The sequence below is a fragment of the Acipenser ruthenus genome, chromosome 2, assembly GCF_902713425.1.
Source record: "Acipenser ruthenus chromosome 2, fAciRut3.2 maternal haplotype, whole genome shotgun sequence".
In the NCBI taxonomy this organism is placed as follows: Eukaryota; Metazoa; Chordata; class Actinopteri; order Acipenseriformes; family Acipenseridae; genus Acipenser; species Acipenser ruthenus.
This window is the reverse complement of record NC_081190.1, coordinates 7,116,637-7,131,666: the sequence shown is the minus strand read 5'-3', so window position 1 is coordinate 7,131,666 and position 15,030 is coordinate 7,116,637. Positions and strand designations below refer to the sequence as shown.

General features: G+C 39.3%; 1 protein-coding gene across 1 annotated transcript in view; it reads left to right on the top strand.

The window, feature by feature from the left end:
- Positions 1-8,920, top strand: part of LOC117404035 (RNA polymerase II elongation factor ELL2-like) — a 36,210-nt gene extending 27,290 nt beyond the window's left edge. The window contains exons 9-12 of the mRNA XM_034928430.2: positions 344-410; positions 3,854-4,025; positions 4,272-4,316; positions 4,956-8,920. Of these exons, the coding sequence (XP_034784321.1) occupies positions 344-410; positions 3,854-4,025; positions 4,272-4,316; positions 4,956-5,066 (395 nt within the window). The 3' untranslated portion in view covers positions 5,067-8,920. The remainder of the gene's footprint in view (positions 1-343; positions 411-3,853; positions 4,026-4,271; positions 4,317-4,955) is intronic.
- The last annotated feature ends 6,110 nt before the right edge of the window (positions 8,921-15,030 follow it).

Genomic DNA, 15,030 nt, shown 5'->3' with positions numbered 1-15,030 from the left:
CTTGAAGAAAAAAGTGTTTACTAATGCTTTGTAAACTAACGGACAGTGCAGATTGAAAAAAGCAGATTGCTCTTTTTAACAGTGCTTTCAGTTTGTAAGGGCTTTCAGTTTTTGGTGTTAGGAAATTTGCAGTATTCCTTATTGGACACATTTGCCAGTGAAATTCCAGTGCTGCTTGTGCCCTCAGGATGTTGTGGATCACCAACAATAGAGCATACTGGGATGCTATTCGGTCACAATTTCTATTTTGAGAGTTCTGTATATGTTGTGACCTTCTAATCGGTATGAATGAGTTTTTGTGTGCCTTTGGGTTTACTGTAATAGACCTTTTTTTCTCTTACAGAAAAGAAAGAGACTTGCACAGACTCAACTGAACTCTCATCAACAACCGAATCACCTGATTACTTGATGTAAGTAAAGGACTACTACTGTAGGTATCGTCATTTTAAACCTGCTTTAAGCAATCAGTCTTTATTTTATATAGCGCCTTTCATAGTGGACCACCATCACAAAGCGCTTAAGGTGCAGTAACAGAAAATCCGTAATACTTTAAATACAGAGAAATGCATAATACATGATATACAGTAAAAAAACAGTGCATAATACATTATAAATAGGGCTTCTGATTTTTGTTTTTAACTGATAAAACCCGATAAAATACCTCCGATACAAAAAAAAATGAAATTGTGGATAGCCAATAAACACCGGAAAACACTGGAACAACTGTGGAAATGGTTAATCAATTCACGTTGACTTTACCCTTTTCCCATTAAAAAATAAAACCTACTACAAAAATAATAAATACATTTCCCAGTGCTGATGGGCAATGTCCCGCCTTCCTGACTTGCATCTATCATTGATTTATTCTGAATACTTTAAACACACCCCAACTACTGAGTGACAGCACATTCCAACATTTCTATTGAGACTCCGCTTGCGAGATTTAAAACAAGATTACAATCAGGATGGAGGCTTGTTAGCGGGATTTAAAGCTGTATTACAGTTAAGATATGGAGGATTTAAATCAGAATTGTGGCGAAATGTACAAAAATGCCTACACGCAAAAACCCCAGAAGAATGTGCCTGTGACCATAGGGATTTCATTTTGGAAGACGGCAAAGAAGGTACAACTGAAGTGTGCAAGTACTGTCGAGTTACTACTATACATATTTTGACAGGAAAAACAAAAAAACGCTCAAGCATTTTGGAAAGTAACCGAAAACACTAATTTCATACAGTATATAAAAAACAAAAGCCCTGAAAAAAAACAAAACAATGATTTACATAACTCAAATAGCTCAAAATAAGCACCGAAAAATACAATTAATAAAACCTGAAAAACGGAAGCCCTAATTGTACAGTGGAAAGCGCATAATACAATAGTAGCAGCAACACAGCAGCTAATAGCAGATATCAGGCTTAAAGAGATTGGAAAGCAAGAGAGAACAGGTGGGTCTTTTAAAAGCGCTTCAGAAAAAGTGAGATCTTTGAATCGCTAGCAAGAAACACAAACTGTCATTTCAGTTTCCTTTGTCATTCAAGTTCTTAAGGTGTGAGACGTGTAGTTTAGCAACGTTGAGGACGTGCTGCTAATTGTTTTGAAGATATCACTTGGGTTTGAGGTGATCAGTCTAGATCATGGTAATCTACTTTGGCATTGCTGTAAAGCTGATTGTGGTTTGGCTGAGTTTTTATTGAACAGTTCTAAATTTGATTTATTATATACACTTGTGGCATGCTTTTCTACATGCTGTGGATGTAGGTCATGGTGAAACTAGCATCAATAATGTAGTTAGTTCTTGGCACGTGTGGTTTGTATGAATAAGCCTTGAATGGTACAGCATGCTGCTAATTCCAGGTACAGTTATACTGTAGAGCAGGAAGTGCATTGTGGATTGGGGTGGAGTCTGCTTTGGCCGGTGCAACAGAGGACTGCTGTACCTGATTAAGCCACAAACATGTTTGTAACTTGCACCACAAATGTAGCTAGCTTGTGTGTTCTGCAGTGCTAGCCTAATTCCTGTGGTTGACAGCCAAATAGCACCTGCAAATTTCATGCTGTTTACCCCAATGTTTCATTGCGTGTGTTCCATCATATCCAATTGCTTTTCTGTTTCCAATGCGATGGTGTGTGTGTGTGTGTGTGTGTGTGTGTGTGTGTGTGTATTTTTTTTATATACAGTACTGTGCAAAAGTTTTAGGCAGGTGTGAAAAAATGCTGTAAAGTAAGAATGCTTTCAAAAATAGACATGTTAATAGATTATATTTATCAATTAACTAAATGCAAAGTGAGTGAACAGAAGAAAAATCTAAATCAAATCCATATTTGGTGTGACCACCCTTTGCCTTCAAAACAGCATCAATTCTTCCAGGTACACTTGCACAAAGTCAGGGATTTTGTAGGCATATAGTCAGGTGTATGATTAAACAATTATACCAAACAGGTGCTAATGATCATCAATTCAATATGTAAGTTGAAACACAATCATTAACTGAAACAGAAACAGCTGTGTAGGAGGAATAAAACTGGGTGAGGAACAGCCAAACTCAGCTAACAAGGTGAGGTTGCTGAAGACAGTTTACTGTCAAAAGTCATACACCATGGCAAGACTGAGCACAGCAACAAGACACAAGGTAGTTATACTGCATCAGCAAGGTCTCTCCCAGGCAGAAATTTCAAGGCAGACAGGGGTTTCCAGATGTGCTGTCCAAGCTCTTTTGAAGAAGCACAAAGAAACGGGCAACGTTGAGGACCGTAGACGCAGTGGTCGGCCAAGGAAACTTACTGCAGCAGATGAAAGACACATCATGCTTACTTCCCTTCGCAATCGGAAGATGTCCAGCAGTGCCATCAGCTCAGAATTGGCAGAAAACAGTGGGACCCTGGTACACCCATCTACTGTCCGGAGAAGTCTGGTCAGAAGTGGCCTTCATGGAAGACTTGCGGCCAAAAAGCCATACCTCCGACGTGGAAACAAGGCCAAGCGACTCAACTATGCACGAAAACACAGGAACTGGGGTGCAGAAAAATGGCAGCAGGTGCTCTGGACTGATGAGTCAAAATTTGAAATATTTGGCTGTAGCAGAAGGCAGTTTGTTCGCCGAAGGGCTGGAGAGCGGTACACGAATGAGTGTCTGCAGGCAACAGTGAAGCATGGTGGAGGTTCCTTGCAAGTTTGGGGCTGCATTTCTGCAAATGGAGTTGGGGATTTGGTCAGAATGAATGGTCTCCTCAATGCTGAGAAGTACAGGCAGATACTTATCCATCATGCAATACCATCAGGGAGGCATCTGATTGGCCCCAAATTTATTCTGCAGCATGACAACGACCCCAAACATACAGCAAAAGTCATTAAGAACTATCTTCAGCGTGAAGAACAAGGAGTCCTGGAAGTGATGGTATGGCCCCCACAGAGCCCTGATCTCAACATCGAGTCTGTCTGGGATTACATGAAGAGAGAGAAGCAACTGAGGCTGCCTAAATCCACAGAAGAACTGTGGTTAGTTCTCCAAGATGTATGGGCCAACCTACCTGCCGAGTTCCTTCAAAAACTGTGTGCAAGTGTACCTAGAAGAATTGATGCTGTTTTGAAGGCAAAGGGTGGTCACACCAAATATTGATTTGATGTAGATTTTTCTTCTGTTCACTCACTTTGCATTTTGTTAATTGATAAATATAAACTATTAACATGTCTATTTTTGAAAGCATTCTTACTTTACAGCATTTTTTCACACCTGCCTAAAACTTTTGCACAGTACTGTGTGTGTGTGTGTGTGTGTGTGTGTGTATATATATATATATTTATATATATATATATGTGTGTGTGTAACCTCAATCTTTCTTTTTGAACAGCAAGTACAGTGCAATTGTTTCCCTTGATCAACGTCAAACGTACAAAGACGACTTCAACGCAGAGTATGAGGAGTACAGGAATCTGCATGGCAGAGTGGAAAGCATCACCCGGCGGTTTGCACAGCTTGATGCCGAGCGCAAACGAGTGCCCCCCGGCACCAAGGAGCATCAGGTACTGACTTGAGGTCGCTGGAGCTTCACTGAATCAGTCACTTCTAAATATTCATTATCTGATCAAACAGCTGGGCAAAGTGCCTGCATGGTGTATCTGAATCATTTTTATATCGGATTAGTGATTTTTACACTGTGTAAAGTCTTAATGCACAGTTACATTATGCATACTATTGAACCAAGAAGTTATGCTGTACACACTTTAATCATTCTCCTCTAGGAAAGTAACATTGTGTTTCATTCTCAGATTATCCATGAAGAAGTATTACAAGAATATAAGAAAATGAAAATGGTTTGTGCATTTTTATCTAACTTTTTTAGTTTGAGTAGTACATTTACAACAAGCTGTCAGTTATTTCACACAGGCAACAGTGTTTGTCCTGTAGTAAGTGGACAGATTGGCATTCATTTGACAATCTCGCCTGTTTGCTTTGTGAATTTAGTGCATAGTGTTGCAGAGTTATGTGGCAAAATATAGAAAACTGCAGTGATGGCAATACAACAACTTTTACAAGCACAAAGATATGAGTCTTGGACATAATTAAAATGGGCTTAATCCTGCTTTTTATCTTCTGTTGTGTCAACATGTATCTGTCATTTAAACATGAAGACAGATCAATCTAATGGTCATAACCTTCGAGTGTTGCAGGCTCTGAAGTGAGGTTTTTGGTGAGGGAGGGTGGCGGTAAGCAGTGTGGTTTGGTTGATTTTCTAGATAAATGAACCACATACTGAAAGTAACTAGGCTGAGTTGCAAGTGATTATTCTGGAAAATGATTTTGTTAGTACTTTGTTTTATTGGGACCAGGTAGTGGTCTGGATAATAGATGGCGGTCAGCTTAACTAACTTCCACTCTGTACTGGATTAGCATTTATAAGACTTGAACTATGGGGGGGGAAACTATTTATTTCTCTCTTTTAATTTCCTTAGAGTTATCCCCACTACCATGAAGAGAAATCCAGGTGTGAGTATCTCCACAACAAGCTGGCTCACATTAAGAGACTAATAGCAGAGTTCGACCAACAGAGGGCGCAGCCGTGACACTAAGATTGCTGGGGCTGCTCTGCGGAGCCCCTGCTTTCTCCGGAAGATGATGTGAATAAACAAAGCTTATTTATTTAAAAAGAAATTCCAAAAAAAGTTACTCTAGAATTGGTATTACTGAAACTTTGTTTTTAAGGAATACAAAAGTTTCAGGAACAGGTGACTTGAGTTACATTTATTTTCCTTATTTATGCTTTAATGTTTTTAGTTAATTTTTTTCCTTTTCTTTTGGGATTCCTGCATAATTGAAAGCCTCCCTCCCTCCCTCTCTCCCAACTTCCCTTTTCTCCTTGTTTCCTCAAAGTAGACTCGTTTGTCCAAAATAGTTGTATAACCACATTGGGGATCCAATGGCTGAGAGAAGTGTATGCAGAACTAAACCAAAGGTCTGTTATACCTGTCTGTCTTTGATCTTATTAATGCAAACCCTTTGCCTTAATGGTAGGAGGTTTCAGAAGCAATTTGCACAAAAATGATAAAAACAAAAAAAAAGTGTTTGAAATTCTTCTGGAGGGTGTAGACGATTTGTGTAATATGGCACTAAACAGCCTATACTTTATTTCACAAAAGTAACCTTTTATTATGCTACGTCAACCCTTCATTGCAAATGTTGCCTTAATGTTTGCTTGTATACACTCTGTAGTAAAATATCTACACTGCTTCCCAGTCCTTGGACTAATGGGGAGCAGATAGTGGCCTACCAAGTATGAGATGGGGGTGGGTGTGTGTGTGTGCAAGGAGGTGTGGCTGTGTGCATGCATGGGGGAAAGAGTGAAAACAGGATTTAAAATAAACTTTAAATAAAAAAATAAAAAAGCTGCTGCTCCTAGTAGGCCCAAACACTCAGGATAAAACAGAGTGTCGTTGTTGGTATTTTCCTGTAAACTTGTAACTTCCTTTATGGAAAGGAAAAAAAAAAGTTGATTTAAAGATCTATAGTTTGGATTAAAAAAGTATGAAACCATGTAGGAGACATATTTGTATACTGCTATATATTTTTGAGAAGAGAAATTCTATGCAAAGAAGCCGTCGCCTACATGAACTGTGTATTTAACAAAAGTGTTCCTCCTGGTCGTCAGGACTTGCAGAGCAAATGTATTTCAAATATACTGTGATCATCGAATAGCACAAACTTTGAGTTTCAGTTCTTTCGATTTGAACCATCACAGTAAGTTTATATGGGAACACTATTCTTGGAGTGGATGAACTTAAGGATTATTCATTGTGGTTTTTTTTTGTTTTGTTTCTTTTCAAAGTGCTGCCATTTGAAAAGGGAAGCATTATGTTTACAAAACTGAATGTTAGGATGTTTGCCAAATTCCTTTTGGTATCTCTAATAAAACTGTTCACTCTCCAGTGTTAGCAAGGGGTTTTTGTGTATGAACCAGTAACCCAGAAAATGCACCTAGTTTCAAGTTGGATATTTGTGTGGAAATCAAATGGGCATGAAGATTTGACATGAATACCGGACTGCATTTGTGACCATTGTATACCAGACAGTACAGATGGACATAAACTGAGTTAGATGTCTGTTTTTAATTCATCACAAATGCGTCTTTCTGATTTGGAATCTGTAACCTTAAAATAAATAGGCTAAATGCACAAGGTACTTGCATATTTTGCAGGTAATGGAGAAGCATTTAGGTGATTTGCTGACACACTCCTTTTTGAGAGGTTGCTCATAATTTTATTATGTGGGTAGTAGTGTCAGTCAGTTATTGAACCAGCATATTTAATTCTGAAAACGTGTAGCTTTAAATATGCAACTCATTTCATAGGGGAGGTGGTAATCCAAACAAAATGGAATGTCACGCTGTAACTTGGTTACTATGGAAGACATTTTTGAAGGTAACGGAACTTCACACAGCCTCGTTTAGTCTCTGCAGTAGACTACTCGTGGTTTTGTGTGCTTGCTCTGTCCTTGGCTTCTGTGCTATTGAAAGAATATCAACCAGTTTAGGTGTTTATTTAGAAAGAAAAAAATGGAATTGTTGCCTTTTTACAAATAGTTTTTTACGTTTTCTGGTTTACTGTGTTGAGCAATACACTGGTGCTGGAGAGCACATTTTTATTTTTTATTTTCAATCAAATGTTCATCCACACTAAAGGCCAGTCAAAATTGTTCAGCATGGTGGCAAAGATTAATTGGCTCTATCTTGCACAAAAATATTTACTTGTATTTAGTTATCTACCCTCTCAGATGTACTGCATTTGTAACCAGCTCTTAAGTTCTGTCAGATGTACAATGGGTTATATTCAAATTGCAACAAATTAAGTTGTAACATCTCAGTAGCCCAAAGTCTCCTTATTTTAAAGGTTGTTTCCAGAACAAAAGTGATTGAAAAATGTTTGCCTGGCCTTTTTTAAAAATAGCAAATGTTATCCCCTTGCCTGTGACTGGCAGAATCGCAAATAATATATGATTTATTTAAATGCCTTCCACAATTTAATATATTGTAATTATATATAGTATTACATGGAGTTATGGACATTAAATGACCATAACTTGCAAATTCTTTTTTTTGTTGTTTTTTTTTTGTTTGTTTTGTTTTTTATATAAATGTAATTTTAATTTTATTTTGGGTTAGGAAAATGGACAGGATAAAACCAGCACAGTGCCACAGGCATTAAAAGGGGGTGCATATCTTTAACTGCCCGGTTTAGTTCAGTGTGTGTGTGTGTGTCGTCTTAAAAGCTTGAATTCACTGTGATCCTAGCAAATGCAGTGTGGTATTGCCTGGTGGCAGCAAACCCCACATCATACCAGTCTTATTTTTTATTCTCAAATGAGAATCACATGATTTCTTGTGTGCAAGAAAAAGCATGTCATGAGCACTAAACCTGTGCATAAAACTAAACCAGTCCAGTTCATTAAATCTCTGAAGGAAACTAAAAGCAATCGATAAGAAATTTAAACATTTTGCTTTTTCAAAGTTGCAGTGTTCCTCTAGCAAATTCTCTCTTTTAATATACATTTTATCATCCTAAAGGAGAAATGTACATTTCTACCTTTTTGCAATACATTTTAAATGTATTCATTCACAAACTCTAATATCATGGAACCTACTTACAGCTATGGCCAAAAGCCGAATGAAACCTGCTGAATGTTTTCCATGTACTTTAATTGAAAAATGTTACATTTTGAAATGTAACATCATTTGTAGTTTATTTGATTTACGATACATTAAAATATCTACATTATGTTCATATAGTGTGTTTATATTAAAAAAAAAAAAAAAAAAAAAAAAATTCCAATCCAAATTGTAGGTGATGCAAATTTTTTTGCCAGAGTTGTAGAAAAGGGGGTGCTGTGACTTTTGTTCATTCCATTCTTATTTTTTGGTTGTCCCTCAGCTGTTCACATTGTCTTTAACCACAGCCTGCATACTGTATTCAGTCTTGTGTTAGTAGGTGATGTACAGTATGCCATGAAGTTGGCACGTTTTCCACAGCAGCTTTTGAAGTCTTCAACCTGCTAATTATTAGCACAAGTGTTGCAGATGCCCTTTCCTTCAGCAATCCTGGGACAAAGCTGCAGTATATGCCAGCACTTCTACATTTTTGGAAAAGAACAGCTGTGATCCTTGGGATGTAGCAATGTGAAGGAATAAGCAACTGGATAACTGGATTTAGGAGGCAGTCTAAAACCTGGAAGTGTCTTCTCAGTTCAGAAAAGGAGTATATAAATAAGTGCTAATGGTGATTTTCATTACTCCAAACATTTAAGCCATTGTTTGTTTGGGCCATTAGATTTTTTGAAAAGAAGCTGCAAGAGCAGGAAACTTTTTATGAGCCAAGGCTGCCCTTCTGTTTATGTATTGCAGCAGTTCAATAAAATGTCTACTTTTGCACATGTGTGTCTTGTTATTAACGGTCTGGAGTGAAAGGGAGAGGAGGGAGGACAGAGGGGGTTACTTCAAGAGTTCATGACAAAGGTCTTAGGGAGCAGGTAGTGGTTGGGCTAAAATAGGACTTGATGCTGTTTTAAAAAAAAAAAAAAAAAAAAAAAAAGTTAACCTTGTGATTTTGGCCATGGCTTGCAAAACGCCCATCTTCTAGACCCTTCTCTTTTTAAGCGTCAGTACTGTGACTCCCACAGATCAGTCTCGTGTGGAGAATGCTGTTGGGAACATTGCACTCATCTGTCCTGTGGCTCTTCCTGTTGCTGAGTGTTTAAACACACCCTCCCATTCACCAGGCAGCAAATAGGCTTCCTGGTGTAATGCTTGAACTAATGTTGGTTTATGCAAATCCATTACCCAGCAGTTCAAGCCTGGTTTTACTGGCCTCTGCGTTATCATAATCTTGAATTTTTTTATTTTTTAAATAAAAAGGGGGAATGTGAAAATATTTCAATATGATTCCTATTTTAGTTTTTTTTTTCTGAATTATATTCACTTTTCCGTTATTTGCCTTATCCTTTTGTGTAGTTCGAACATATTTCATTTTTGTGCTGCAAAAATACTGTTTTTCAGGAGCTATATTTAGCATATTCTTTTATTATAAAAACTAAACATCTGACACTTTTTTTTAACTCCCACTACGTCACCATTCACACTTTGCAGCCACTATATGTATATAGTTTTACAGTTTCCCATTTTTACAAGCTGTACATTTCGCCATTTCCCTCATACGTAACTTTTATTGGATTTATTTTTAAACATTTTTGTAGTTCAGCATGCATAGGCAACTGTGGTCCTACAGTGTGATTACTTTGGGCTTACATTTTTTCAATTAAGAACTTGGTAAAAGCACCAAGGTATGAACAAGGTCTAGGTTTGGAATGCAGCGGAACAGCCTCCAGTGAGCAGCACTGCTGTCAACCTTCTGACCAAAATAAACAACGGTCTCCAGCCTGAGTCCGGAGTTGTTAACAATAACCGTAAGTTCATAGTAGCAGTGAGTGACTAACATCACAAGGAAGTTGCTTTGAATATCCTTTTAATTGCATTTTTACGTTTCCTGGGACTATATAGACTTCCATTCAAAGCATGTGACAGTGTGACCTTTCAACTGGTAGCCCCGTCTACTCTGTCTATAAAAATGTGGAGAGGGTGGTGCTGAGATGGCATTATAAAAAAAAAAAATTAACAGGAAAATGGTAGCTCAGTATTGGAACAGCAGAACATGGAGCCACTCGTAAAATAGTAAGAGAAATTATTGTTGGAGCTTGTACTTTTTAAGTTACTGGAATTGAAAACGGAGCTGGGTGATTATAAGAAGCTGGGCCAAGTGTTCATATCCACATAGATCCTGGCCCTTCAGATACTCTGCTTTTTATTTTATCGCAGCTCCATATGAGAAATGTTTTCTCTGGTTGAACTCCAGATGTCTTGTGTGGTGTTCTTCCGCAGCAGAGCATTCACCCATTGATCTTATTGAAATACCTAGTAGGCTTGAGTGTAGCGCAACACGAACGAGCTCGCATAGGGAAGAACATTTAACTGCTATCTATCGCCTAATTTATCTGGAACATCTCAAGTGTAAATAAATCAATAAAGTAGCTACAAAGTCCATTTGCAGCTGGGTGGACAAAAAGGAAAACCTAACTTTACAAGTAGCCCTGTGCCTGAAGTCCTATTAGGTTTGTAGAAAAGGCCCAGAGAAGCTTCTCAGGTTACAGTGCTGGAATTGGGCCCCACTGGAAACAAGATCCCATTGGCTGAAGGTTACAGAGCTGACCATTAGTTGCCTATTACCAGATAGCAATACAGTTAATCTTACTGGGAGTTCTGATACACCGCCGGCACAGCCAGCCAGCCTGGCAGCACGCTGCATTCGACCGCACCGCCGGCACAGCCAGCCAGCCTGGCAGCACGCTGCGTTCGACCGCACCGCCAGCACAGCCAGCCTGGCAGCACGCTGCGTTCGACCGCACCGCCGGCACAGCCAGCCAGCCTGGTAGCACGCTGCGTTCGACCGCACAGCTAGCCAGCCAGCCTGGCAGCACGCTGCATTCGACCGCACCGCCAGCACAGCCAGCCAGCCTGGTAGCACGCTGCATTCGACCGCACCGCCGGCACAGCCAGCTAGCCAGCCTGGCAGCACGCTGCATTCGACCGCACCGCCAGCACAGCCAGCCAGCCAGCCTGGCAGCACACTGCATTCGACCGCACCGCCGGCACAGCCAGCCAGCCAGCCTGGCAGCACGCTGCGTTCGACCGCACCGCCGGCACAGCCAGCCAGTCTGGCAGCATGCTGCATTCGCCAGTTGTAGACTTTGCTCTATTTCCAACTTTTCTTGACAGTTGGACTTTTCACCAGATGTAATCTAACAAAATAGATTGCAATAAACTTGCTTTTCTTAAGCTCTTGTCATGACTGAGTAAGAAAAACCAAGGCAATATATACCTGAGGTCTAGGACCAATATCTGAATACTCAAACAAACTGTACTTAAAATGTGAAATAAACTTTTGTTTACCAGCTAATTCTAAATGAAAGAGTATCAGAGCATTCTTTTAAAATGTGAAAGAGTATTCGAAACATGAAAAATCTGTATTTGCTCCAATGCTAATAATAATAATAATAATGTCTGACACTTGGATTTATCAAAGACCATTTTGTGCTTTTTTCACATTGACTGCATGTGCAAGAAATGCATTCTTATTTGTGCGACAGGTTTCCAAGTATGGATAGTATCAGTCAGGGCCTCCTGTTTTGGGTGATAGATCGGGGCATCTCAAGGTTTTGACGGTATCAACAGAAGGTTCCTTGACTGTAATCCTGCTTCAGGCACAACCTAGACTCCCCCAGGTACCTCAATCCTGACTCAAACAGCAACCCACCATGTCGGAGACTTATTGTGCCAAAGCTTGTTTTGTGTGGAGTAAAGTCCTCTAAAGGCTGGTTCATTCGCCAGTCTTGTAAATACTGGGAGGCGGTCATATGACACAACCAGCTAGAGCTGAAAAAAATAACTGTCGCCAAACTAGCAGACAACTAGAGTCTAGAATTCTCTCTGTTAAAGTATGAACCAGTTAAAGGCTTGAGAGCACCAAACTGAACTGAGCCCAGATCTCCAACTGCGAGTGTATTATTGTTAATGGTAAGTTTTTATGTAATAGCCTATTTATAAACTATTTAAAAAACAAAAACGACAGTTATATAATTGAAATGGGGTTCTATTTGTTTAAAGGCACTTTTAAAGATGTTGCCGTAGTAATGTTTAGCAAAGGAGACGAGGTTTACTAGTGACATAAAATGAGCAGCATTGGGTGACGTGTTAGTTAACTTGTCAACAGTAAATACACTTTTAAAAGCGTCTCTTAAAATACAGTGTGACCCTCTTTTTTATTGTTCTCAGTATTGAGACATTCATCTAGTGAGAGCAAACAGAGACAATACATTAAAACAATGCATATAACAGACCACAGATACGTACCAGGGCAATGCTTAAATAACTGCAATTAAATACCAAACTTGCACGCCATGTAGAACTACTGTCAATGTCTTCAGTCCAAAACTGGTTACCACTATCAAAAAGGTATATATTAACCAAGGTTCAAACAGATGTGTGGTGGAATCAATATAGACATCCCCAACACAGAGCAGGTAGCCTTCTGTTTAGCTTGGCAGCAAAGAGGTTAAAAGGTATAGTAACTAAAGCTGAGGGAACACAGAGCCACTTTGTTGCTTGGAACATGGTTTCAGGAGACTAGGTTTCAGGTCACTGATCGACACAGCAGGGGAGACTTGGGGGTTTAATACAGCAAAGTTACCTCAAATTAGATCTCACTGTCTCCTGGAACCAGGTTTCAAGCCACTGTGCCTGAAAAAGTGGCTATGTGTTCCTTCAGCTTTAGGTTCTAAAACCCATACAAGTCCCTTACTTATCTGTGAAACGCATCTCTAAACATAAAACACTATGCAGCCTGTCGTCCATGGTAACACTCTGCCCTATGGACTGGACAGAGTGTTCCTGTTCGAGAGATAGACAGAGAGTGTCATTCACCTGCCCCATAGAATCAGAAAGCAGAAGTGAAAAACTGAGTTATCAAGTGAAATGCAGAATACAGGGAGAAGAATGGCAACTGATCGATGGATTTTAAAACCTCTAAGACTCTAGACTGCAGAACATCTTCAACGTGGTCAAGTGGATTTGTTTTCTAACAGGTGCCATCCATGTCTTTTCAGAGGCTGCCATCTGGTGGCAACATAAAGTAATGACTTTGACCCTGAGGGGCATTCCACAATAGGATCAATAGATACACTATTTTAGGGTAGAGTAAGGGTTTTAATTGGTTCAATTTGATAATGAAGAAGGCGGTTGAAACAAAGATCTGGATTTGAAGCACCAAGGTTGCCCAGCCTTGCTTTATAGCTGAGCAAAATTGTCCCTTCCAATCCAACTCTTTTACTTCCATGTTATTGTTTAATTGAACCAATTTGCCTGTTTTAGCTATTAAATCTTACCTGTAAAACCTGGAGTGGACCCACACACCAGGACCAGAACCCTTTTCTATCACATGCTAGATTACTCCACTGAAATCAGTTAATGTTAGTTTTAAGTGTAGCGTTCTTTGCTGCAAGTTGTCACTTACCAGGTTTTGAAAAGCAGGCCCTTGCTGATGAAGACTACAGTTGTGAGAAGAAACTTTGTGTTTTATAGAACTGAACTAAAACAAAATGCCTGTCATCATTTACTTTGGCAGCATGTGTGACGACAGCAGGGGGTGCACAGTGGTGGTTGCCAAAGTCCAGAATCCTGGATTTCGTTCCACCTACAGTCTACTCGAAATGACTTCATAGAACCAGCTGAATCTCCTTCCAGGTCTTAATCAGTTTATTTACCAATATAGAACCCCATGGATGGGATTTCTGCACCCTTGTTGTACAACATTAATTATAATGTTGTATTAGATTTTGTTTTCGAATTATAGTGGAATTCTAGAATTGCGTGCATGTTGGGATAATCAATTTTCAGTTTGAGCACAACGTGTACATTATCCCGAACAATCAGAGAGGCGGCCTTTTGCAGAAACATAAGTAAGTCAAGGTCATCCAATCGGCCAGGCTTCTCTGGGATTGTGGTAATATTCCAAATCTGTCATACCAACATATGTGAGATGCATCTTTATTGATTGTTCTTTATGTCAAAGAATTTTAAGATAATCATAGCACAGAGTAATGTGACATCAAGCTTAAGTAAAAAAAAAAACAAAACTGGCAAATCAACAGCCTCCCACAATATTAAAAGCCATGCTTTTCATTGCAGCTGTTATCTACATCATGCTAATATTGGACTCTGCTTTTACCAAGATAAAATGAGATAGCAGTGTGGAGTAGTGGTTAGGGCTCTGGACTCTTGACTGGAGGGTTGTGGGTTCAATCCCCGGTCGGGGATACTGCTGTTGTACCCTTGATCAAGGTACTTTACCTAGATTGCTCCAGTAAAAAAAAAAACCAACTGTATAAATGGGTAATTGTATGTAAAAAATAATGTGATATCTGTATGTTGTAACAATTGTAAGTCGCCCTGGATAAGGGCATCTGCTAAGAAATAAATAATAATAATAATAATAATATAAGCGGTGGGGACCAACCAAGACGTAGCTTTGCTGTAATATATGAGCCTTCAGCTCTTTTCCTCCACCAGCTAACGTGGATTTCCTATTGGCCCGATGCTGATGGCTGAAGTACGATGCTGGCTCCAGGGATCAGCCTATTTGCATCCTCCCTAGCGCCTCAGCATGGCAGCCGTCTGGAATGGGCTGGGTGGGGCACTTCGCAGGGGTCATCAGGTGGGCACCTCCAATCTTCGGTGTTTCGTTGACTAGCCCACAACACCTCAGGAAGACTTTTTCATTATTGCATTCAAAACTATTTTATATATGCATAATAAAATGCAGATAAGGGTAAAAACAAATCTGCAAATTAGTTTGAATGATGGTTTATGAATATTTATAACACAAAAAGGATTTCTGAAAATGATCTTGCTGATAAAAAAAAAAGGTTTTGAAT